We start from the raw sequence: 24,740 nt of genomic DNA, 5'->3' as shown, positions 1-24,740 counted from the left end.
CCATAATAAAATTCTTTTGTTGCTAAGCATTTACATAAAGTGTATATGCCCATGAGCACATTTGATTTTTGTAAAAAAGAAAAATCTCTAAAATCAGTTTACTTATTTCAGGTGCCTTTTTGCTCCCTGTTACTCAAAAGAGCTTGAATTGAAAAAAATGTTTAAAAGGACAGAATACGAGATTTTAAATATTGAATGCTGTGTATCTGCACCTAATATTTACCCACAGGTTTTAGGACAATTTTTTTCCTTTGGTATTAAGTTTTCTATGTTATGGTAGAGTGGAAGGAACCATTTGTGGTATAGCATGAATAGGCTCCCTGATAGGGGACCAAAAAAGAAAGAAATTAAAAAGCCCAAATAACAATATTCACTGCAATTCATGGAAAATCAGCTACAAAAAAGCCCAAATAATAAAGCATTCATGCAGTTTACTGAAAAGTAGCTATATGGGCAGAAATATTGGGAATACTTTGAGACTTTAACATTAAGTGAATGAGAGATCTATAGATTCTTAAAATTTGTTTACTTAGTTGAAGGCATTAAATAAATTTACTGCACTGATGGAGCAGAAGGTTTTTGTCACTGCAAAACATAACATCTGTATTTAACTTTTTTGAAAATCTTTTTTTTTTTTTTTTAATTTCTCTATGGTACTTACTAGCGAACCACTCTGGTCAAATCCTTATTCAGTAGGAATAAGCTGATTGTGGGTATATTTTTTTAATATATGGACTTTATGTTGGTCTATGACCATAGCCCATCAAAACTGCTTTTTAACAGTAGAAAAAATCTGCTGGTGTTATCTGCTGTTGTCACTCCCTTGCAATAAGGAAAGCAATAAGCTTTTCTTGCTATAAGAAAGGTCTCTGTTCCGCTTTTCCTGTATTATACATTGTTATTTTGCAGTTCTGTTGTTCGTAATATGTAACAAGACTACCCTTCTCTTTGTGCCCTGCTCTTCAAACACGCATATGGAAGAACAGTGTTTGTTTCCTGTGCTAAGACTCTGTCTTGGCTACCTCTTTGGATGAGGAAGTAGTTTATTTCTCACTGATAAGTGTTCAGACCAATAAAACATGCGAACTTCAATTGCTTTTTTTCTGCATGCTGTGGGTTATGACTGAGACTCCCTACCGCATTTCACACAGCTGCCAACATAGTAGTTTAGAAATACAGGGACAGGCTGTTATCGAAGCCCAGGGGTCACCTAATTGGGAATTACAGGGATGGTGAAAGAAGGACTATCTTTTCCTCCTGGCTCCTAGAACACAGAGCGATGGCAGGGCTGGACAGCAGCCACTGTTGCAGGCTCTTGATCCTGAAGTCGGTCTTTTCCAAGGTCTACGTTGATTTTTTGATTGAACTGCATGAACTAATTTCTTTCTTTGTCATCCTCAGTCACAGTTGATCTCACATTTTCTAGGCTATGAAACCATTGTGTATTTAAACCACTGTGGTCAGGGTGGAAAACAGGATTTGTGACAAAGCTATATTTTGTTTTAACATTCTTGCATTATTTTGCGCTTTCAACTGTAGTCATTCAACTGGAGAATTTAGGAGCTTTTTGTAGTCAACAACTAGAAGCAGTGGGGTGCTGGGATTTTCTGAAGTAACCAATGCAAATTGTCTTAAAATTCCATTCATTTGTGTAGGTTTTGAATGTGGATCTCTGTCAATGTTTAATGTATCTTTGTTTCTGTAAATACAGTGTTAGCAAAATGCATTGTATAGGAAAATGCAACTACTAAGGAGATGATGCCATGCTGCATTAAACAGAAGTGTAGGAAATGCATCATTTTCTCATAACCATTATTATTATGATCTGAATAATGCCCTATGAGATTCCTTGTGGTATGGCTTTACAGTAGTGAAATATTCCAGGGAGCTTTTGGGTAAGAGCTTTCAGCAAGGTAATTTACAGCCCCATTTTGATATTTATCTTCACCTCTTCACTCTTGTTTGCTTGGAAATATTGCCACATACTGGCCTGTAAATAGCATTTTCAGTTCAATTCACAGCCAGTCAGTAGCTGGAGAAGAAATTAAGTCTAATTTCTTCTGGTTTCACAACTAAGTTTACGCCATGGAGTCTAGCCATGATTTCACAATCATTAATACTGTATCTCTGCACTACCGGATTGCTCACAGAAGAATTGTAATGTTGGGTATACAGTTGCCACTCACATTATCTCGAATAGATGCAACTAATACAGAGTTTGTGCCAGCCTTGTGTTTTTATGCTGTCTTTATTCTGAGAGAATGGGCTATGCAACTGCTAATGCAAAATTAACCTGTTGATTTTCTATTAAACACATTTTAACAGTTGAAGCGAATCTAGCACCTTGTATCATCTGACCACAGCATTTTGATTCTACACCAGGAGCCCTATGGCTAGGTGATGGTCTGAATGGTCGTGTCTAGAGGCGTAACTGGCTAATAGCGGCAATTTTTTATCCAAGAGCTCCAGACTCTTTGGGTATTCAGTCCTATCTTGCTCTTTATGGATGTTTTATACTCTTTTTAAAGTTTCAGAGCTATTGGAGATTGTGCTGGGATACTTTTGCATTGTTTACAAATCATTAATCAGACTCCAGTTGCAGCACTTTTAAACTGGTGGTGGTGGACAAGCAAGAGGTCAGCAAAGTCTTTGGATCCCAAGATTGACCATTCAACAGCCTGGTCACTTGTGAATTTTACTGGCCTACTACCAAGTAGTAGATCATCTAGATCATCTTTCTGGCTACTGTCACTGCTGATCAGCCAATATCTATTGAAATTACTTGTGCATCCAGTTCCATGTCTTCTAAGAGTGAAGAAGAACAGTGGCCATCTAAAAGGCCTGATTGCCAACTTCTGGGGATTTCATTTGGGTAGACTTCCTGCGAAAAATATTCAGAGAAATTGAATCCTCATGGATGGATTGAAATTGTATTCCTTATCAACTCTTCAGCTAAGGGATGGGTATTATTTATTACCAAATATCGTTCTTTGTTATGAGGTGGGCTCTCTAAACAGATAAGATCTGTAATCCTTAACAAGATAAACTAAAATCACCTGTTGTAGAGGTACAATTCAATGCTAAAATAGGTAGGACTGCAATTAGATTCCCCATTCTTAACTCAGTTTCAAACTAAGCAAACCAACTTCTCCTAGTATCTCTTCACATGTGGTGTATCCAGATGATAACCATCCAGATGATGCTGAACTCCCCCCAGTTTCTTAACATCTGTTCTGTACTGGGGGTGTGCAGGACTGGATGCAGTGTCTCAGATGAAGCCTCACGAGTGCTAAGCAGAGGAGAATCACTCCACTCTGCCTGATGGCTGTGTTCTTGCTAACAGAGGTAAATGCTCTCTTCTCTTCCTCATATGATGGGATATGTTTTAAGACAAGAAGTCTCTTGTCTTGCATGGAAAACTATTGAACAGTGTATTTCAGAAGTTCAGAAGGAAAAGTTTTAGCTCCCAAAGAAAAAAGGAATGGAAATTCTTTCTGGATCTTCAGTATCCAAAAGCATTCATTCATTGCTGTACCAAGCATAGTTATTGTTGAATGGCTTGCAGCTTTTGACCTCCCATGTGTTTACTTTCACATTTCAATACTTTCAGCACACAGAAAACATGAACAGTTCCTGGAGAGACATTTCAGTTCAAATACAAAAACTCACTTCGTATATTTACCAAAGTTCTTGCTGATATGGGGATGCACTTTATTCAGTTGGTCCTTCCTCTTGCAGTCTCGGGCTATGTTGTAACATTTTAGATTTTAATTTCTCTGTAGGCTTCAGCTTTAGCAAAACCAATGCCACAAAAAACCAAGTATTGCATTTATCAGTTTGAGAGCTGGATTGCCAATTGTCAAATTAACTGTCGGATCTACATAATGCTTAGACACCCTCTGATCCCACACTGCCTTTGCCTGACCACCAGAATTCTGACTAGTTTATGGTTGCAGACAAGTTAATCTGTTTATCTCCAAGATAAACAAAACAATCCAAATAGAATTGATTCTTCTACACAATAGTGCTTTAATCCTTTTAAAATAATGGTCCCAAGCATATCGGACTGTTTGTTCTCATTAAAGCAACTGGTTTGCAATTTTGGTAATTCATTCCTCTGCGTAGGGTTGTGGAATTACTCTCTTTTCAGCAGTCACAAAACTTTTTTCATGCCTGGAATCTAATGGCATCTCCCTTTAGTGTGTGTTTAACTGTTAATTCTGTCACTCACCAGTAAGAGATACTCTTAATACGCTTTTTCATAAGACTGCTATCACCCTGAGGCCTCAGCCGAGTACCTGAGCACGTTAATCAGGGTATCTTTCTGGTTCATCAGTTCATCTGTCAACCATTTGTTTTCCCAATTCATTTTTTCTCCCAGTCGGTGCACAGTTTTACACATTGAATGCAACTAGAGCACTGCTTTGGTACTAAATAGGAGGAAATCAACTAAGTCTAGAGTCTCCATTTTGTCTCTGATGTGTGCTTCATTTGAACTTGAGATAGTTCAGTCCCCCTTACTTCCTCATTTTTCTTGGGGAAAAAAGTGCAAAAAACACAAAAGCTTGCTTTAAATAGAAGAATATGTGAATCATGACAAAGCAATTTACTGTACTTGGATAGTCATACCCTAAAGGCATATAACAACCAAGAATATGGTAGAACGTACAGTGGGTTTAAGATAGGTAGGTTTTCCCTGAGATTGTTGGAAAATATTATTTCTGCTGTGTAAAGGAAAGCCAGACGTAACTGTCCCCATCTAGCCAGCGGAAAAGCAGCTATTAATGGTTCCCTGGCAGAACTCTTCACCATCATATTCTTCTTTCTCTCTTTAAGCTAAACTCCCAGGTATATGTAAAAACTGCATTTATATATGTAACATTGTATGTATCATTATGTCAGGTTAGAAATCAATTTTTTTTAACCTACCATACCTGCATATCATTCTTCTTTGTTGTTCCCTTTACCATCACCTCATTATTTATGTCTTAAGAAGAGAAAATCTAGCTGTTTTGGATTTGAACATATTGAAAGTCAATATTAAACCCAAGCTATTTCAGTATTAACTGACATCATTCTGATTTGTCTGAATATTGTAATACAAGTATTAAAATGTATTTTTGTCTGTAAAATAATGACTCATGTTAAGAAGACATGTATCTTTGAATCATGGAATTGTTTGGGTTGGAAGAGACCTTTGAAGACCAGCTAGCCCAACCCCCCTGCCATGGGCAGGGACATCTGTAACTAGATCGCATTGCTCAAAGCCCCATCCAACCTTGTAAGACTTGTAAGACCTTATTTTTCCATTTTTCCCTTCGAAAAATGTGTATGTTGAAAAGGTAAAAATCTGAAAGACATTAAGCATAGTTTAAATATTAATTTCATGTCTATCTTTAGGAAAAGGTTACACCATATAATATCACTTTTTATTCCTTTCATTATCATTTCAGTTTTGCATCATGCAATGCTGGCTTGAAAGAGAAAAATGTAATTAATTTGGAGCTAAATGGATTTGTTTTGAGAGAAAAACATAGAAAGTATCTTGGTTTTGATACTCACTGGAACCATTGCAGCCAGCCTGAGTACTGCATTGTACTCCAGCCATCTGTAGAATAATCCAAATCTAGTACTGTATTCCTTCACATTGCTCACTCTCTTTTAAAGCAACCTGCATGAACTGTAATTCAATAGCACAGACTTGAAGAAAATAAAAAAGGATTTCATACCCTCTTTCAAATTGCTTATGTTAGCCAAAAGTTTTTTTTCTTCCCTGAGAGGGTATTACCTACATACTTACATTCATATTCCAGCTTTGAAGGAAACTGTGGGTGAGTGGTTTGATTTCATCTTCACTGAATGTGAAAACACTTACACAGCTCTTGCAGTACTTTCTGTCCTTAGCACTTTGTCCACTTTTCTTTGTAAGCAGTGAGAATTCACACTACACTGTATCAAGCTTTAAATAACTTTTCAGCAAAAGTAACAAAGCAAGAAGATCACTGAAATTACATTGTCTAAAATCCAAAATAGCTAATTTTTGCACCATTAGAACATGTGTAACCTTCAGCAACAAACTGACAAAGAAAAGTTGTTGGTGGATTGCTTCATAATAAGTGGTTGCAGAGTCATAATCAGAAAAGACCACCCAGTCTTTTTTTTTTTTATCCTTGTAAAAAGGAAAAGCTTTTTTGTCTAATTTGAAAAACTTTGCTTTTAAAGACCTCTTCCACTTTTGCACTGTGCCGTATTGCCTGAGAAAGGTTGGTGTTTGCTTGTGTCAGGGTGGCAATGTCTGTTTCAGCACACTCCGACATCGGTATGTCCTTGATCCAAATGGGTAGCCCAGGTTCAAGGACTCCTGGCTAGAGGTCTGGCATTTATTTGTAAATTGTGAGTATTGTAACAAAAGCTGCACATCTGTTCTATTTCTTAGAATACAGTAAAAATAGTGGGTGACTTCCTAAATTAAAAAAAAAAAAAAAAAGAAAATATACATTACTTCACAAACGATCTCATTCCCTAAGAGTTCTGTCTTTGATCCTGCTGGGGACTAGACTGCTAGTTAACATCCCTCACTCCCACATAGCTTTCTGGTCTCTTTCAGCAGCTGAGACTTGTGTGCAAGCACCCAGTTGCTACCTGCTGGAATGATTTGCCCACTGGAGATCAGAGATATTCTTGCTGACAGCCACTAACACCCTTTTAGCACAGAAAGAAACCCCAAACATTTTATCTTTACCTGTCTGCCTAACAAAATCCAAATTGGTGATACTCTGAATGACTCATCCCAAACAAAAGAACTAATTTACAGATTATCTAATCTTGACATTTTGTAAATATTTAAGCAGATTTTTTGAAAGGGTTTTTTCACATCAGTTACATTGATTTCACGTGGATCTGAGCTTCCTTAGATCTTTCCTCTTGCTGCTGACATCTTTTATCCAGCCTCTTTTCTTGTGCCTCAGTAGAAACAATTGATACTTTCAGGTTTTCTGGTGGTGAAGAAAGGCCTTCAATGGTAAAACAATGCAGTGTTGCAGTATCTTATTGAACCACGTAGGCTCAGAAGCAAAGAAAAGATGCCAGCTTCCTCTATTAATCTAAAGTCTTCTTAAAGTGTTACTCATCTGCATGACTACACCATCTAAAATTCCTGTCAGAGCAGTTGCTCTAGATGTGGATGCAGACAACAATAACCCAAGTTTCTCCCCCTGGACAACAGGAGCTTTTGTCTGACTTTTAATTGAGACCAAATCCTGAGCGGTTTGGATCACAATTCGAGCTTTCTCTAAGTCCAGCTTTCTTCAGAAGCTACATTAGATGTGTGTCTGATTTGAACATAAAGGATTTGCAACTCCATGTTAATCACATCACCTACAAGCAAGCTGTGTAAGAAGCTCTCTGAAACACTCTGTCCGTGTTGTTGAGCTGCTCTCCTTGCTGCAGGAGATTTTGACCATTGTATATCTGCATACAAATCTATCTCAGTCTGCCTTCGATGCTATAGGGCTGAGCTTCACTGTCCTAAGATACTTACCCAAGTTGCAATGTTTGCCATTTGAGTCCATAATCTTAAGTTTTCAGATGCCAATGCTAGCCTAATGTTGCACTTAATATTTACACATAGTTCTGTTAGCTTCCTAGAATTGGATTATTTCCTGAGTACAATAGTGGAAATACTTCATAACCATGCCTATGTGACATCTTTTTCACGTGTAGTTTGTAAAAAATGAATTTGGCTGTGATCAAATTCGGCAAACGTGAGGTCAGAAAAGCTTGAAAGCATTTCTGGAGCCAGTGTGCTTACTGCTGGGCTCTCTGTTTCTTCAGCAGTAGTTCTCTACGAGTACAAGCATGAGAAGAAAGGTGAATTCCTTATCATTCAAGGTGAATGTAAGACTATTGTGTCAGTCTTGATGTGAGATATCTTTAGAATGGAAGTGTGAGCTCACTGGTCTTCATGGTGTTTGAAGACTTAGATGATAGCCCTGGTAGAAATAAATGAAACAGAGTTGTAACTCCCTGTGTTTCCTTGCAGTGTTCATGAACTTAATTTTTTTTTTATATCATAATTTCTGTGCCAAATAAATTGTACCAAAATGTGAAAGATCAAATACTTTAATTTCTTCTCAGGAATAAAATTACTCAGTCATCAAAGTAGAGTTCCGCCTAAAGAAGAAAGTTGTATTCTGATAGTTACAGACTGTACACTGTATAAGTAATATGCAACAATTAGGGTGTACATGCTTTCCCAGAGACTCTTTATACCGTACTTGATACAGTGAAATTTAATAGGAAGAAAAGGTCTATTCATTTTAAACTTTTAGTGATGTTGCTTCTTCAGAGAGCTTTCTACAGTATTAGGAGTACAGTATAATTTGCAAAATTGGGTGAGAGATGAAATAGGAAAGTTGTCATTATTAGGACCTATGTTCCTTAGATTAATCAGTGGTATTCTTGGTAATTGTGTGGTGGCCTATTAGTGAATGAAACTAACAAATTACAAATACATCTTTTCCTGGATACTGTATTTGGAAATTATACCTACATGTTTTCCTGCTGAATCCTGAAATTACAATGACACATTTGTGTGGATGGATGCTTTATGCTGTTAGTGACTGATCCCATGTGGAGACTAGTGAGGAATCAATAATGAACTTCTGCTGTGTATAGTTGTCTCCAAAGAAAGGAAAGGCATGTGAAGGTATGTACAAAATACAGAACAGGCATAGAAGGAAGTCAGCCTTTCAATAGATCTTCTGTGAGCCATTTTCCGTAAGCAGAACATACAGGAAGGTATCAATACAAAAGACCTGCTTTTAAATATTTCTTGTGATAGGCACACACTGATAGAAATTTACCACCTATTTCCCCAAAAAGCACAGTGTTTGTTCACTGTGATGTTTTTGTAAAAGTATGTTTAACGTAATCTTTGCACAGAAGTGACTGTGATTTCTGTTCTTGGGAGGTTTTCCAGGCAAAAGTATCATTAAAAGACCAACCAACCTAATAATGTTATTTGTGGGAATATAAATTCTTAGTACATTCAAGGCAAAGGAACCCTCTGCCTGGATACAGCTGTTGGGAAAAAAAAATGCTTTGCCATCTCCCTTTTCTTTAGCAAGGTGGCATTTACTCTGACAGGTGTATTGAGGTGAAAACTCTAGTTCTTTGTTTCCAGATAATTGTCTCAGTTTTAAAAACATTTTTCTTCCCTACTGTGAAGAAGGGGGCCTGTCTGCCTCTAATGATCTGTGATCTTCCTACCCTATGTGGTCTTTTTAATAGTTGTGTCCCATTTCTTTTCTGTAGCTTTCCACCAGTTCATCCAGCCTGTAATGGATATTTTCATGAGGGTGGAAGGGAACAGGAGCAGTGAAAATGGAAATGACTGACAGTTCTTGTTGCTGTTTGAAGTATGTCAGGTCTTCTGCGGGTCTCCAAATGCCTGCAGAGTCTGTTGGCTCATGACCAGACTGGGCAATGAATTTATTCTAGGCACTTCCCATGAAAACATGCTTGGATGATCCTGTATCTGCTGGAGTAAGATTATCTGTATGTATCTCCAAACCATCAATTTCCAGTAACATGTTGATTAGATCTCAGGAATCAACACAGAACTTTGGGTAGGGAGCTTACAAGTACATTGCAAAGGGAGGGAAAGACAGCCTTAGTATGCTGCTGATTTTGACCTCCATAAATACCACAGGGAATTTGAAATTCTTAAGCTTATATGAAAAAGAAATGCAACTTTGAAAGGTAGAATGTGGTGTGCGTACAAACTAAATGTTAACATATCGATCAGGGAAAGAGAGGGGGTTAGTATAAAAGATGTTCTGTTTTATACCAGTTGCACACTGAGACTTGAAAATGCATGTAATTCAGTCATACGGCACGATTTTTTTTTTCTCTACAAAAATAATTATTTGGTATTCCAAATGGAAATAAGCTTGGAAGAAGAATGAAGTTTGAAGGTCACATTTTCTGATGATGTGAAAGAAGTGTAATTAGGAATATATAGGCAGGTATTTAACTCCCTGTGTTCTGCTGAATCCCTTAGCTGAATTATATCCATCTACTGCTGTAAGAATATAAAGAAGTCTTAATTGCTGTCTCTTATGTGCAGAGAGTTAAGGAACAGGTGTGCTTTTAAGTGATACTGGCCTTTTTTAATGCATCTGCTTTTCTTACCATGTTACAATTCATCTTTCTGACCAAGCAGCTTAAACTTGCTGATAAATTCTGTGAGATACAACTTAGGACCCTCTTCCCACCTCTAAGTGCTTAAGCGAATGCATAGTTCTCCTGGGTCCAAGGAAATTTAAAGGAAGTCTGAATTGATGTAGCACAGACACTGATAGGTCCAGAGGGAAATGTAGGCTACTAAGAATCAGCTGGGGTCTGTTTAGGAATGCATCTGAATTTAGCCATAAAGTGATTAGTTTAATTATCCATATCCTTCCATTACATCTGAGATTTTAAGGATATCCAATAGGAATAAATAGGGGAATGGAAAGCAAATGTGAAAATATTCTTCTCTTAAACTTAATTGAGATGTGGCTCAAGATCGTATTAAAGGTTATATTAGAGTATGGAGACTGGGTTATGTGTTGCTTCAGCTAGTTACTGTTAACAAACTTCGCTGATATACTGTAATTTTTTATATGTGCTCAGTCATAGAACATTATCATTATCAATAGACATTTAGATATACAAACCAGCCTGTCCCTCCATCTGTTTGCTTCAGAATACTTGGCATTTATTTTGCAACGTCGTAAAGTAGTTACAGCTTTGCAGTTGAGTACTATTACAGCAATATCAATTTTTCATATTCAAGTTAGCTTTAAAACCAGAAGTTTGTCTTTTATTTATAACTCCTAGTGCCTTGCTCTATGCTTATGCATGGGTTTGGGAGTTAAACGTGTGGAATACAGCTGGGCAATAAAGAAGGTTGCAAAACTCTGTCATTAGTAATAAAGCCTTTTGCAGTAGTACCTTAAAATAGAACTATCTAGAGCATTGGATTTAAAAAAAAAAAAACCCACAACAAAAAAACCCAAACCAAATCCTTTTATTATAACAAGGAATTTGCCTCTGCTTTCTGAAGTATTTTAAGGAGACATACTTTTTGCATGGTTTCCACAGAAACGTTTTACAGAAAGAAGGTATTCATGTTTAAAATAAATTGTTAGCTGAGGCGATGGGGAATCGGAGACTCTTTTACATCTTGTGTAGATGAATCTTCATCATTTTATGCTGATGATCATGTTCAGCTAAAAATTTGCCTGATTGTTTGTGTGGTGGTTGTAAGCTAAGTGTATATTAAATGATTGTGGCTATTTTGTAGAATTAGCCATACATTCAAAATGGCTGTTTTGGATAGGATAGCATATTAATGTTGACTGGGAGCAGAAAGTTTTTATCTTCATTTTCCTTTCCCTTCTCTCCCCTCTTTCCTCCCCAAAGGAAATTTGGTTTTGAACAGCTGTTTTAGAGGCTGGTGAAGATGTTACGTTTTTTAAAATGATACCAGACAATAAATGAGAAGGTATGTAAGGGGAGAAAACAATCTTAATCAATTAAACTTCCTAGAATTTCACAGAAGTTCTCAGGAGGCTGTAAATTGTAAATTGATACAACCCTGGGGTGAGAGAAGAGGTAGAATGGAATCAGATTCCATCCAGATCTATAAAGGCCAAATGGCACTAAAATTTAATTTTAACACTTAAAAATACATTCAGTAGTGATATGTGGCCAAATGTGTTAAACCATACGTTTCAGAAAACTTATTACCATATTCCTTGCAATGGATTCAGAGGGATGTAAATATTTGTCTTGGGCGACACCTGCAATTCACGCAGACTTTTCCAGTAGTAAATGCAATGCTCTGTCGTGTTTAACAGAAGATGAGCACATTGAACTTAACAGCAACTTTGTTTAGCTGAAGATGCTGCTCCTTGAGCATATCACTCCAGTGCTGTCTCTGCCACTCTTCATGGGTATTGAATCAGACAAAAAGCCTGTCTCCACATTTTCAAAGCTGCCCAAAGAATGAACGTTTGGTATTCTAGAGATTTCTTTGTCTTCATAAGAATAACATCTTCAACTATGTTTCTCTGATGCTATGAAGCTGTCACCCTCAAGGCTAAAACTCTTAAAAGCAGGAGCTAGGACTACTTCTGCCACAGCGACAAAGTTTGGGATGTAATTACAAAAAATATTACAGTGACTGAGTATGACAATGGGAGTAAATTAAGTTTAGTTTTCTGGTTACTCTTGTTTAGTTTTCTTTCACATGAAGATGATAACAGCAAAGAGAAAATGAGATGCCAGAAATGAGGGAGAGAGTAGAGTGAAGGTGAGGAATGGGAAGAAATTTATCAGGAAAGAAGAAAAGAGAATTATATACTTGATAGAAGGAAGAAAGAAGTTAGACATCCAGCAAATTACTGTTTTCTTATTTACATTCTGGGAAACACATACTAGGTCAGAGACAACATCTGAAAACCTGTATGTGTAGATAAAAGAAGGCAGCTTAGCTGCACTTTTCGTAAATAGGCTGAGACTCTATCTGCACACAGTGACATTTAATTAAGTCAGTAAGCTGAAAGTGATTTTCTTTATCCTATGTTTTAGTTATGGTTGAAAAATTATTGCCATTTGTAATTTTCTATCTTTATCTGAGCAAAATTCCATAAAGTACATTAGGAATTTGCCTACTGTGGGGGCTTTAGTAATATTCTATCTATACAGTCATTTTTAATACTATTTTACTGAGTAATTAAAGAACTGGCTGGTAACCTAGTCCTGTGACACATTGTTTTAATTACAGTTTGTGTTCACACAGAATAAAGCAAATAAGTAAATAATAGATATCTCAGCTAAAAATGGGGGGCCATCAGCCTGCTCAGACGTAGCTTTTTCTCGCAGGGAGCTAGTTATGATTTGATATGGTTTTGTGGTCTATATAGGAACTCCTGATCACGTAACAATGATAGTTTGGCACCTTCCTCAAGGGACTCATACTAGTGAGAAATTTAATATTGTAAAAATAACATTTTTAACTGGTGCCACACTTCTGCACAGTTTTTTGTGACAGTGCTCTCTCCTGAATTGATGTAGTAGATATACCAGGTTTTTACACACAGAAACAGTTCTGTTTTAGCAGAGGATTAAGTGCAGATAAACAACATATTTCATAAAAGATTGTAAAATCCTCTCTCCCATCGACATTCCCACCCCCACCTCCAGATCAGAAGCATAGCCTGACATAGCATGCTTTCTTTTAGATCTCCACAGACATTTGCCTGCCACAATGCAACATAAGTTTTGTCTTAGTTATCAGACTATGATTATTAAATAATAATAGGAAAAGAGATCTCAGCCTTTTCATAAAGCATGGTGATTTTTTTTAGTATAAAAACCTCCCAGAATTAAAAGGACCACACTTTTTTTCATTTGTATACTCTATCTTGTAACTTACAGTAATTAATGTAGTTAGAGGCAAATATGAAAGACAAGCTTTTCAGTTTCTTTTGTGTGTGTGTGTTTGTGAGAAGTTGATCTTGCTTGCTGATCTGAAGTAGTACCAGAAGATGCCCATCTTGAATGAGACATAGAGCTTGGAGAAGTAAGATCTGGTGGTTGGAGGTGTCACAGACCCACTGCCCCTCTCTGGAGGCATTGCAAAACTGTTGTATCGAAATCCAGCAGACTCTTCTGCCAGAAACCATGCAAGAGATGACCCTGGCTATTCATTGTGGCTGATAAACTTTAAGATATATGATATCTTCCTTTTATTCTGAACCTCCTCTTTTCAGTTTCGCTTCCTTCCATTCAAACAGCAAAATCCTTCTGGAACGGCAACTGCCAAACAAACATCCAGGCTGAAATGGGTAGATCCATTTGCTATTAGTGTATCTTTCTTCTTTCCTCTACCCCCTTTCTTTTCTGAAGAAACCACTTGTTTGCTTTCTCTTTGTTTCCTAGCTGTTAGAAACCCTTTAAAAATGCTTTTACTTCCCTGTCACGGCATTATGCTCTTTGGAGGGAGGATCAGCTGGAGTCATGGCAAAGAGAACTGCTGTCCTGGTAGTTTTATTTTGTATTCACCATACGATTCCCAGAATTACATTGTTCCTTCCCAGAGGGGGAAGATTGGTCTCTCATGCAAATCACTGGTCCTTTTCTAGGCTTTTGTAGCCTTCCTGAAATTGTTGGAAAGGATCCTTCTGTCTGCAGAGCGGGGAGGAGGAATTGCACCAGACAGGCTGGCCCCAGTCATTTTATCCCTTTCCTGTGTCTTACAGCTCCTTTTGAGGAGCAGGCACCAGGCAGTACCTATCCTGAGTTCCCAGGGCTTCTGCTGCTCTTGTGTATTTGGTGCGCCAAATTCAGCAGCATTATTTGACTTAAGTCGCGGCTTGCATTGGTATGAGAGCACACAGAATCTGGCCCACAGCCGTGTCTGTATGCGAAAGTATCCTTGCTCATTTAAGCTGAACTGATAAATAAGCATTCTTCTGCTGATTTAAGTGGTACATGAAGTTGATACCAGTTAAATAAAACTACCATGTGTACGTTATTTCAGCTGATAATATTTTGTGAGTAGAGGTGTCCACAGATTCAGTTTTCACAGAGCCTTGTTAGTGTTTATGGAACTGCAGCTGTTATCCTCAGGAATGCCTCCAAGCCTTGGAAAGTCTAGCAACAACACAGAGAATGTGCAGCAACAGTTAGGAATTTATTTTAAAAGAAGTAAGGTGACAAAGCGAAGGAGAAGGAATAAGGCTAGAAACAGTCTGGATAGATCTGTATTGTGATTGAAAGTAGCAGGCATTAAACTACCTGCTTCTTGCAAGTGAGTTAAGCAGGACAGAAATTTTCATTTAACCCCCATCTCCACAGACATCAGCACATGCATGCAGAGGATTATTACCACCATCTGTTTTATCCACAGTAGTTTCCATCAGTTGTGTTGTTTTGCTTTTTTAGTGTTTAAGCACTGCTTTGAAGCTGTTGTGCTAATTGTTAACTTAGGCTGAATCTGTGCATAGATGCCTATAGCAGTGTCAGTATGCTAAGATCATAACTGTTTGATTAATGAATGGAAGTATTAGCTCTGTGCCGGTGCAGTACATTAATAGCTGTGCAAATTCAATCAAATACACTACTGACTTTGTCATTGTGTAATGGTATTTACCAGATCTTGGATGGACTGCTGAGAAAGATGAATGTAATCTTTTATTTTTATCTGACTTAAAAATAAGGTAACAAAATCATTTTCATAGGATATTTCATTATTATTCTTCACAGCAGGAGAATAGATATACCTGTAGACTTGAATTCTTCACTGAAACGGAATATGCATATATGAGGGACATTGTAGTGAAGGGAAGGAAGACTAACTGTTCAACCATTATCTTTCACACAGCTTAATCTCACATTCTGAATTATTGGAATGAATACCAAAAAGAGAAAAAAGTATGCTTATTCCTTCCTTTTTTTCTTTTTCCTTCACAGAACATGAAGAAAGTGTTTGTAGAATTTAGTCATCAGGAGCTGTTTGAGTTCTATAACAAGGTCTGTAGATTTTACAATACTATAGTTTCTTTGTAAACACCTTATGCTGCTCAGTAGGAAGTGTTGCTTATATGAATTAAATCTAATGAAACTGGAAGGAAAATGGATCCAACTTTAATTAAGGCTGTTGGATTTGTTTGATCACATAAAGCATTTTCAAGAAGAGTCTGCACACTCAAATTTGGAATAGGCAGGGCTTGGGTCATTGTAAGCATACCTGGCGGTTAGATTGAGAGGAGTAGCTGATGATTAACAATGAGGAGCTCTCTGGAAAGAGCATCTTTGTGTTATGTCTTCAGTCGAAATGCCAGGCTCGTAATCCAGTCAAAATGAACTCTATTTTTTTACCTTGTTACTATGCATTGGAAATTCACAGCAAAACATCTGTGCATGTAAAAAAGGCAGTATTTAGACAACTGTTTCTTTAAAATTTGAATATTTAAACTGCAGCAATGAATTCTAATAGCTTCATGTAAAAACAAATATTCATGAGTACAGGATTTTTTTATTGCTATGTGAATAGATTTAGTATGCATAGTTGAAGATACTGGAATGTGGGGTTTTTTTCTGTTTGCGTGTTTCTAAACAACATTTTATATGAGTGGAGTTTTTTCTCTCTTTTTTGTTCCTTTAAATAGCTGGAAACTATACAAGCACAGCTGGATTCCCTTACGTGATGTTTTCGAAGACTTATTTCTCCATCACACTCCTGCCACCTCATTATTTTGAATTGAAGATAGATTGCCAAGCTGTGTTTGCTGAAGGATTCAGTGGGTTGCTTCCTGTAAAATTATACGGCTTATCTCCTTTTTAGACCGGTAACATTAGCCAAGAGTCTTTGTTAAGAGTCTGAAGATTCTAATGGACTTTCTCTTGTTTTCTGAGCAATTGTGAAGAATGGTTTTAGTTGCAGGAAAAAAAAAAAAGAATGCTACCCTACTTCAGAGATTTTTTTATGTTTTGTCCTGCTATGTGTGTTACTTGATTACTTGATTCTGGTAGAAATTTGCATACTAGTGAGGGACCAGGAATAAAATCTATTTTTAGGATATAAAAGGAATATAAAAGTAGTAAGAAAATACACAGCTAACAAAACCTCTATCCTTTTGAATTGTTATTCACATGATTGATAATGCTTATTGGAAATTTGTCAAAATAAATTCAGAATTTAAAAATGGATTGGTTTAGTTTGGGCTATTTTAACTTCATTTCATTATCTTTGTTCTTTTATAGTTGGGGTTTTTTTTCTTCTAAATAATCAACAATGTCACTGATTTCAGTGTTTACTTTTGGCACTGAGAATAAGTACGGCTTCTTAGCACTGCATGCATACCAATGGATCTAAGTAGTATGGTGTATAACTGGGGGGATAAATCTCAGAGTATATAACAAAGAACACTGAAATAGTCTGACAATCAGATTTCTGAAAGCTATTTGTTGATCCTTCCTAATGTTGTCCACCACCGTTTTTACATTGAACAGGAAGAAATACAACACCGTGACTTAAAGGACAAGTTAGTCATATTTTCACACATTAGTTCCAGATGAATGGAGGTTCATGAGCAGTATAAGAAGGTGAAAGTCATCTTAGTTCTTGTATGTTGCCATTCATTGACAGGCAACTTCATTGCTGCACCTTGATAATGGCCATAGTATACAACTCACTACTCCAGGCTAATACAAGGTGAGAGGAAATAAAAGTCTTTGGCATTAGCTTGTCTTTCTTCCTCCTTAAGGGATTCCCTGCACAAGGCTTTTTTCTTCCACATGCCTGAAACAGGGATCGTTAATATCCAACCAGCCAGTTTTCTTTTGAGATTTGTTTGCTCGTGACACTAGGTGTAAGTATAGCCAAAAGGTATGTTTTGAATATCTGGTGTTTAGGTCCTCCTGTGCCAGATTTCTTGCTTTGTTGCTTTTGGAGGGTTGTTTTGGACTTTTTGTGTTGCTTTATTAGGGATTGTGCTGTCACCTCTAGAACACTGAAGGGGTTTGCACCAGTTGTCTAAGCTGTGAGGTAATAGATTTAGGAGATAAAGTCATTAACAGTCTATGTGTGAGTAAAGGGCACTGAAGAGAAAAAGCACATTTATCATAGTCCTTAACTGAAATGCCAGACGATACTGTACCACTCTGGTAAGGTAACGCTATTTCCCTGTTGGAAAAAAGAAATGAGTTACCATTGCAGAATCTTACCCCATACACCTTGTGAGGCTGGCTGCCAAAATCAAGTCTTGTCTCAAGCCACTGGCAAATGTGCTTTATCATCTGGGGATATAACACTCCCACCCACAGACATCACGTCCTCAGTCTCGCTATTCAGCAGCAGCTTGCTGGCTCGCTCATCTCAGGTTGCATAGGTTGGTGTGTGTCTACACCATACGTGAGGACATCCCCACCATTCCCTCTGCCTGACAGCATTAGCAGTGCTTTGTAGTTAGTGCAGCTAGGAGAATCCCCTTCTTCTTGACACTTAGGTCCTGGCTTCTCTACTGGTCCTGTGGGACAGTATGTCATGTGCTAGGACAGTGCTCTTGAGTGTTTTCCCCAGGTTTCCAGAACTTCAGTTCTGGAAGTCAGGTCTGAAGCAAGTTGAAGACTCTCCTGTGTGGATGCAGGATATGCTAAGGCGGTTGTCCAACTGTGAGAGAGGGGTTAAGTTATCTTTGTGAATATAGGCAGTGACTGATGAATCCTGGAGGAGGGGGTGAAGGCAGGACCAGTTTGGAGTGCAAGAAGCATTGGACATATTAGCAGGCACATCTGAAGAAAAAAGGAGTCAAAGACAAAGTAGGAAGAAACCGAGTATGGGAAAAAGGAAGGAGAGGATGGAGTAATGGATATTCCCAAGGTTGGAATTTGGGAGTTGGAAAACTATAAGGAAGAGAGGAGGCATACTGGAAAAGATGGCAAAAGTATGTATACAAAGAAAATATTAGGCAAAGGGGGAGAAAAACCTTATATAGTACGGGAATGGGAAGAAAATTGGGGAAACAAAGTAAACCAGAGTTAACTATGAAAACTGTAGCCAGTTGTGTAACTGTATCTCATATTTTGAACTAACCCGTAAGTGTCAGCCTTGGTACAAATTTGGCCAAAATCAAATAAAAGCGTGGGATAACAAAAAAGAGCACTTTAAATCTAGCTTTAATAGGAAATATTTTTAAAGTGATAAAATATACGTTAAAGCGAAAAATAGAAAAAACAAAGCCTAAGATCACAAGAATTCTGTAAAATTTATTAAGTGTTCATCCCTGTTTGCAGATGAATGAAGATATTTATGATTTCTTTAGCAGTGGTTGCCTTTTTTACTAAATGTACTGAATTTCTTATTGTCAGAAGCCATAATAAAAGCCATAGTATACCTCATGGTAAGAAGTACAGTTGTTATCATTTGTCAAGGAGCACTCATAAAATACTTAGTTCAAAAAGACTTTTCTGTATGTAACTTGAAGCTTTGGGATTGTACATTATTAGGTAGCGATGGAATAACCAATACCATCTTAGAGAATAACATTGTCACTTATTTAAGTGCTCCTGTATAAGGAGAGAAATTGGACTAACTGTGAAAGAGCAGAACTATTTAGGGTATTTTTGTTAAATCTTGCAGAAAAGAAGGATTTTATTCTGGTTGCTGCTCTCTGGCCTGAGTGGACCTGGAGAGGGGAAGGTTAGTCTTCCCCTGAGAGCAGCTGCCCCTGCTTAGTTTGGATAAAGTCCCGGTGTCCCAGCAGTGTCAGGGAACGAGAGACAAACAAGCACCAGTACAAACTGGGGGATGCCTGAGGAGAACGGGAGATCTGCCTGCAGCAGGGACTAGACCCAATGCCATACCTCAGAGGCAGTGGAAAGAAATACACTTTCCTGGGGAGGAGGAAGGCATGTAGGCTATTCGGAACTGAATATACCAGGTTGGTGTGGGAGCATAGGCAGGGATGTGCATGCTGAAGGTCTTCAACTTTTTGTTTTGCATTCTGGTAAAACATAGTTTTGAAGAGTGAGTCTTGTGGGTGTTTTGGAGTTTTTACTGCAGGAAAGGAAAGGGGTACATCCCAGGCTCTCTTCAGTTCAGGTCCTAGCAAAGCATTGGTCTGTAATATATCTTCAGCATGATCCAGAATTGAAATTACCAAGGCTTCTGGTAGTGACAAAGGAAGATACTTGCAGAGATTTATTGAGCTTAAAAACTGGAAATTTGAATGAGTAAGAATTACTAAATCTACTTTGAGATCTTTCAGTTCATTTTAAAAACATTCAGTTCATCTTTGCTCAGACATTAAAGACAGTATTTTCTGTGACTGTACTTCTCTTAAAGCTATAATATAAAAATCTGCCTCAAATGGACCATTGGCAAAAGAAGGAAATCTTTCACTTTGGGTATAAACAAGCATCAGTATTGTTTTGACATGAAGACTTGGAATTCTGGGCCTAAAATGAAAACCAACATGAGAACTACCTTGAAAATACCAACTTACTGGTAAAGAGCAACCATTTGTATGTCACTTAGCAAAACCAACACTAATAACACGTTAAGGCTTGTTGAGTACAAATGTGTTAGATTGTCTTTGCCTGGTTCAGCCTTAGGCATATACTTCTGTTTCTCAGCAAAATATGAAATGTCTGTAAGTTTCTGCATTCTATTTTTTTGAAATAAAGTATGTAGGTAGATAGACAAGTACAACTTTACTATCTCGAATTTTGACTAATTGCCAAACCTGCTTTGGCTCTCTAGAGGAGGCTTTCAAATTCCCCTTTAATTCCTAGGTTTATTGACACATCAATTTTGAGTTATGACTTGCAGCTTCATTTCCTACAGTCTGTGATTTTAAAGACTGAAGTCTTGTTCTTTCAAAGCATAAAGAATTTACCGAAATGCTAAGTCTTACGTTGGTCAAAGGAAGAAAAGCGTTTATTGTGATAAAATGGTATAAGCTCCCCATCACACTTGTTCCATCTCATATTCTCTGATTTCCAACAGCATCAGTAATATTTCATTGTTTGGCCATATTGGCATATCATATCTTCAGAGATTATGATTCACTCACATTACGGTAAAGAAATGATAGAGCTTAATAATGTCTATTGCCCAGTGAATAAGTATCACATCATTTTGTGGCCCTTGTATAGCTTATTTGACTAATGGAAATGAACAACATTTTGAGCCAGTGTGAGAAAGTTCCTTTTCTATGGATCAGCCAAACTGGCCTTCTGAATAACAGTATTTTCATCTAGGTGGATGAACTGTGGCGCTGCTGCCTGATATGCTGTTGATGGGGTCTCATAAAGATAAGCTAATGAGATGCTTTTATCTGCAACTCTTGCATAAAGTGATTTCGAATTTCCATAGTAATTAATCAATGTTATTGGGTTTTCCCTTGGCCTTTGTAATTGTGTTGATCAGACAAAATTATATGCTATAATTTTAACTGAAATAAAGTGTTTAGATGATCCCTTCATTCCTTCATTATTTTGTTTCTCAAGAGATAGGAGAAAATACTGGTCTGTTGCAAATCAGATGTGCTGTCCAGCTGTGTTGAGCTATGTATCCAGGAAGCACTTGTCCCTCTCACTGACAAGAGTAGTTCCTTCTCTACTGAGGCCAAAATATCTTCCATGCTTTTCCAAGGTTTTCTCTATTTACTGAAACCATAGGAAGGCAATGTGGAGCTCTACACATGTTGGAAGCATAACTGTCTTGACCAGCAGCTGTTCGAATAGGATGATCACATTGTTAGAGCAAATTCCTCTTCCAGTGGGACACTCCTAACTTCTTGTCATCACTGTTACCTGAACTGTCCCTCTGTGGTAGTATACAGCATACATTCAAGGAAATCTGAACAAATGTAGTATCTGTCTCTGAGATGGCTGTACAGATTCACATGTGCAGGCAGCTGGCCTCTTCTGTAGAGTACTAGTTACGGGATTGGACATGCTGAAACACCAGATCATCTTTTTTGGACTTCACCCTCTGGTCATTCAGGACAAGTGAAGGAAGGAGAAGCAGCACTCCCTGGTCACTGCTAAAGAGACTCCTCACATCTGCGCTGTGTTGGAAGGTTCGTTGCATGAGGATTAATCTGAAGAGCTCTGCGTACAGGTGAGCTGACTTTGTTTCTTCTCATTCCAATCCACAATAGTAGGCCAACATAACTAAATTGCATTTCATGGGCAGCATGAGAATGCTGCAGTTTTTCCATCACCCACTTTTTTGTTTTTCTGCCTCCAGACTGTTAAGAAATGCAGCTTTGTTAAAAAAAAAAAAGGCAAAAAGAAGCAGTTTGAGTTAAGAAGATGTAGAATTAAGTATACAGTAAGCATTTTGAAGAAGGCTTGCTTTCTTGGATTTGTTTCTACTTTTGAAGTGTTTGCCATAGCCAATATCCTTGTAGGCAGCAGAGAATGAATCTGAGCAGAGCCCAGAGGAGTGAGGAAGGGACCATGCCTCCTGTTCCACCCACTGCTCCCTGTTGAGCATTGGGGTGCAGCTTAGCCTATGAGCCTTGGTTTGCACCTCATACTGCCCGTTAGGTGAACTCTGCCTCTTTCCTGGACAACAGTGAGTCCGGAAAGGATTAGAGAAGCTGACTGCATTGGGCAAAACGTAGCCCAGACTGAATGTTGTCAGCTTAGCTCTTCAGTCTGGAAGGGATGAGAATATTTCCTTCGTGACAAGCAGCACTTTTGCCTAGATCTCCATGTGAGGAATGAGGTCAGAGGAGTAGCGCTTTGCATCCCAGATGAGTCGCTGAAGTCTCAGTCAGCTATGCCTTGTGATGGTGGGTCTCTGCCATCTTCTCTTCTAATTCCTAACACATTCCTGCCAGTTCCACCTCATGCACAGCCTGGAGATAGGCACTGCAGACCTCGAGAACAAAAAAGGACCTTTCTCCTCCCCTGCTTCATCTCTGCTCCCAGGGGGACCCCTTCTCCTATCTCAGGCCAGCATTCTAGCACAGCTCCAGGTAGGGTAGAGCTTCTGTGGAGGTTGCCCTAGCACCCCAAGTTTGAAACTCACTTTGAGAGAGTCCCAGAAAAGATCTATATGAGAAGGGAAGTAAAACAAGACCAGCGTTTTGGTACAGGGGAATTATTAACCATTTTGCCATTTCTGGAGCAAACTCTCAGTCCAACCTATGAGTGGTCCAGTTTCTCCTTTACAGCCAAACTCCCTACATGAATAAAATCGTCCCTGTTTCCCCACGTCATCCTTATGGATTGCAGCAAGCTAAATCATCCTCAGAATCTGATTTAGGGCAACAGAAGTGAAGTACATCAGATAAATGTAGAAAAAACAAGCCCGTAAATGTAAGCTGATCCCTTTGGACCAGGGTTCACTCCCTATCTCTCATGGGATGAATGGCAGTGGTCCAAGTTTCTTAGAAAATCTGATACTAAAACATAATCTTAAAAAAAAAAAGTTATAAAGAGCCAAAAAGCAAAAAATAAGCAGAGCAGAGTCTCCTTTAAGCAAGAGAGCACAGTATATCACCAAGGGCAGTTGCAGTGAAATGGAGTTTTCTCAGTTCTTATTTGGGCAACACAGACTGCGTGCACTCCTCATTGCAACACCCAGTAAGTGACTTGGTGTCCTTTTAATGTCCTACAACTGAACTGCAGCTTCCCATACCCTGTCAGATGTCACCCCTGCATCTGCCCATTGACAGTCTGTTTAGTAGCCTACTTTATGTCTGTAGTCAGTAGAAGGAGTGCCCTGAAGCCCTTCTGTATGCCAGGATGGAGGATACAAGGCCCTGAATGGCCTCATGCACAGTTGAGCAGTGCTGCTTTTACCTGCCTCTGCAAACAGCGCCCAACTGGGAAGGCAAAGCACCTTGGGTAAGGTCTTTCTGGCTGAACAGGCTATGTTTGTTAGGGTTGACAGACCAAGTTTTGGATTGGTGAACATCTCTTTCTCAGCACTGAAGTTGGTAAGTTTTGAGATCAGTCTTCTCTCTGGGAACAGAGAGGTTTTAAATGAATATTTAGTTGAAATGGTCAATATGAAAGAGAAGCCAAAGGTGGAGCTTACTCTGGTGCCTGGAGCAAAGTTCATGGTTTAACTACTATGTTAGATGAATAAAATCTACCCTTGAGTTCCTTCCAGGAGGGCCTGGATATGAATGTGTAAGAGTATCTGAGCAAAAGGTCGTATCCCTGTGGTATAATGATTTCAGCATGTTGGAAGAAAGGAAATTTCCTATTAATCAACCTTATTCCAGAGTGCAAGGTCACAAAGCATGAACTTGGAACCTCATTCTGCATTTCATAGCTCTGCCTAAATCAAACCCAGGCTGCAGACATGACTGTACTTTTTATTTGCCAGAGTAGACCCTTTGTCATAGCTATCTTCAGTCAAGTGATTTCAGTGGCTTCAAATCAGATAGTGCCTTCAGCTGCTGTGTTAGCCCACTTCTGCATCAAAAGTAATAGTTCCTCCCTTGAAAATCCAGCCCTTGAGAGCTCTGTCAGCCTCCAGATAAAGTAGCCATATCTCTTGTATAAAGAGATACAAGAGATCTTCATATCACTTGTATGAAGATCTGCTCTGCCTCTTGACTGTCAATACATATATTCAACAAATACTTTATACTGGCTTTGGTTAAAAGCATTTGATGATTTTCTTTGGTTTGACAGAATCTTTCTGATGACTTGGTGGCCAGGCAAAGATGCTACAGATTTCTTTGCATAATCTTTTCTCCTTATTTCTCCCTTTTCTCCTTATATTTCTCCCATATTTGAAAACTGATCCTTTTCCTGGTCTGGGAACATGGTGCTGCGGTAATCCACTGGTAACTGTTCAATGGGCACGAGCATGAGGAAGAACAGGAAAACACAATTGTGCCAACCTGTAACAACACTTTGTCTTCAAGGAAGAGTCTGCTTGGAGAAAAAACAATTAGAAATTGATTTCCAAAGGTTTAGATTAACTGATTTGAAATTGAATGGCAGTCCATGGCTGTCCCCAGGTGCAAGCTGGCTGAAATCCTGCTGTTATAGATCTTATTAACAGCACGTAATCTGAAAAGCGCAGATACCTTGCCCTAGTCTCTAGTCTTTAAGACATCAGATTTTATGAACATGATCTCTGAGGACAGTTCTAAAGTCCCAGTAAGAATGATGCATCCCGCTAAACCATGAACTGGAGTTCTGCTGCT

General features: G+C 38.3%; 1 protein-coding gene across 2 annotated transcripts in view; it reads left to right on the top strand.

The window, feature by feature from the left end:
• COMMD10 (COMM domain containing 10) overlaps positions 1–16,762 on the top strand; it is a 111,698-nt gene extending 94,936 nt beyond the window's left edge. For both annotated transcript variants that reach the window (XM_075527238.1, XM_075527237.1), the window contains 2 exons: positions 15,526–15,585; positions 16,224–16,762. In XM_075527238.1, coding sequence (XP_075383353.1) covers positions 15,526–15,585; positions 16,224–16,262 — 99 coding nt within the window. In that variant the 3' untranslated portion in view covers positions 16,263–16,762. The remainder of the gene's footprint in view (positions 1–15,525; positions 15,586–16,223) is intronic.
• Positions 16,763–24,740: the final 7,978 nt, after the last annotated feature.

The sequence above is a fragment of the Mycteria americana genome, chromosome Z (assembly GCF_035582795.1).
Source record: "Mycteria americana isolate JAX WOST 10 ecotype Jacksonville Zoo and Gardens chromosome Z, USCA_MyAme_1.0, whole genome shotgun sequence".
Taxonomy (NCBI): domain Eukaryota; kingdom Metazoa; phylum Chordata; class Aves; order Ciconiiformes; family Ciconiidae; genus Mycteria; species Mycteria americana.
Note: the sequence above shows the minus strand (reverse complement) of the source record. Positions and strands in the feature narration are given on the sequence as shown.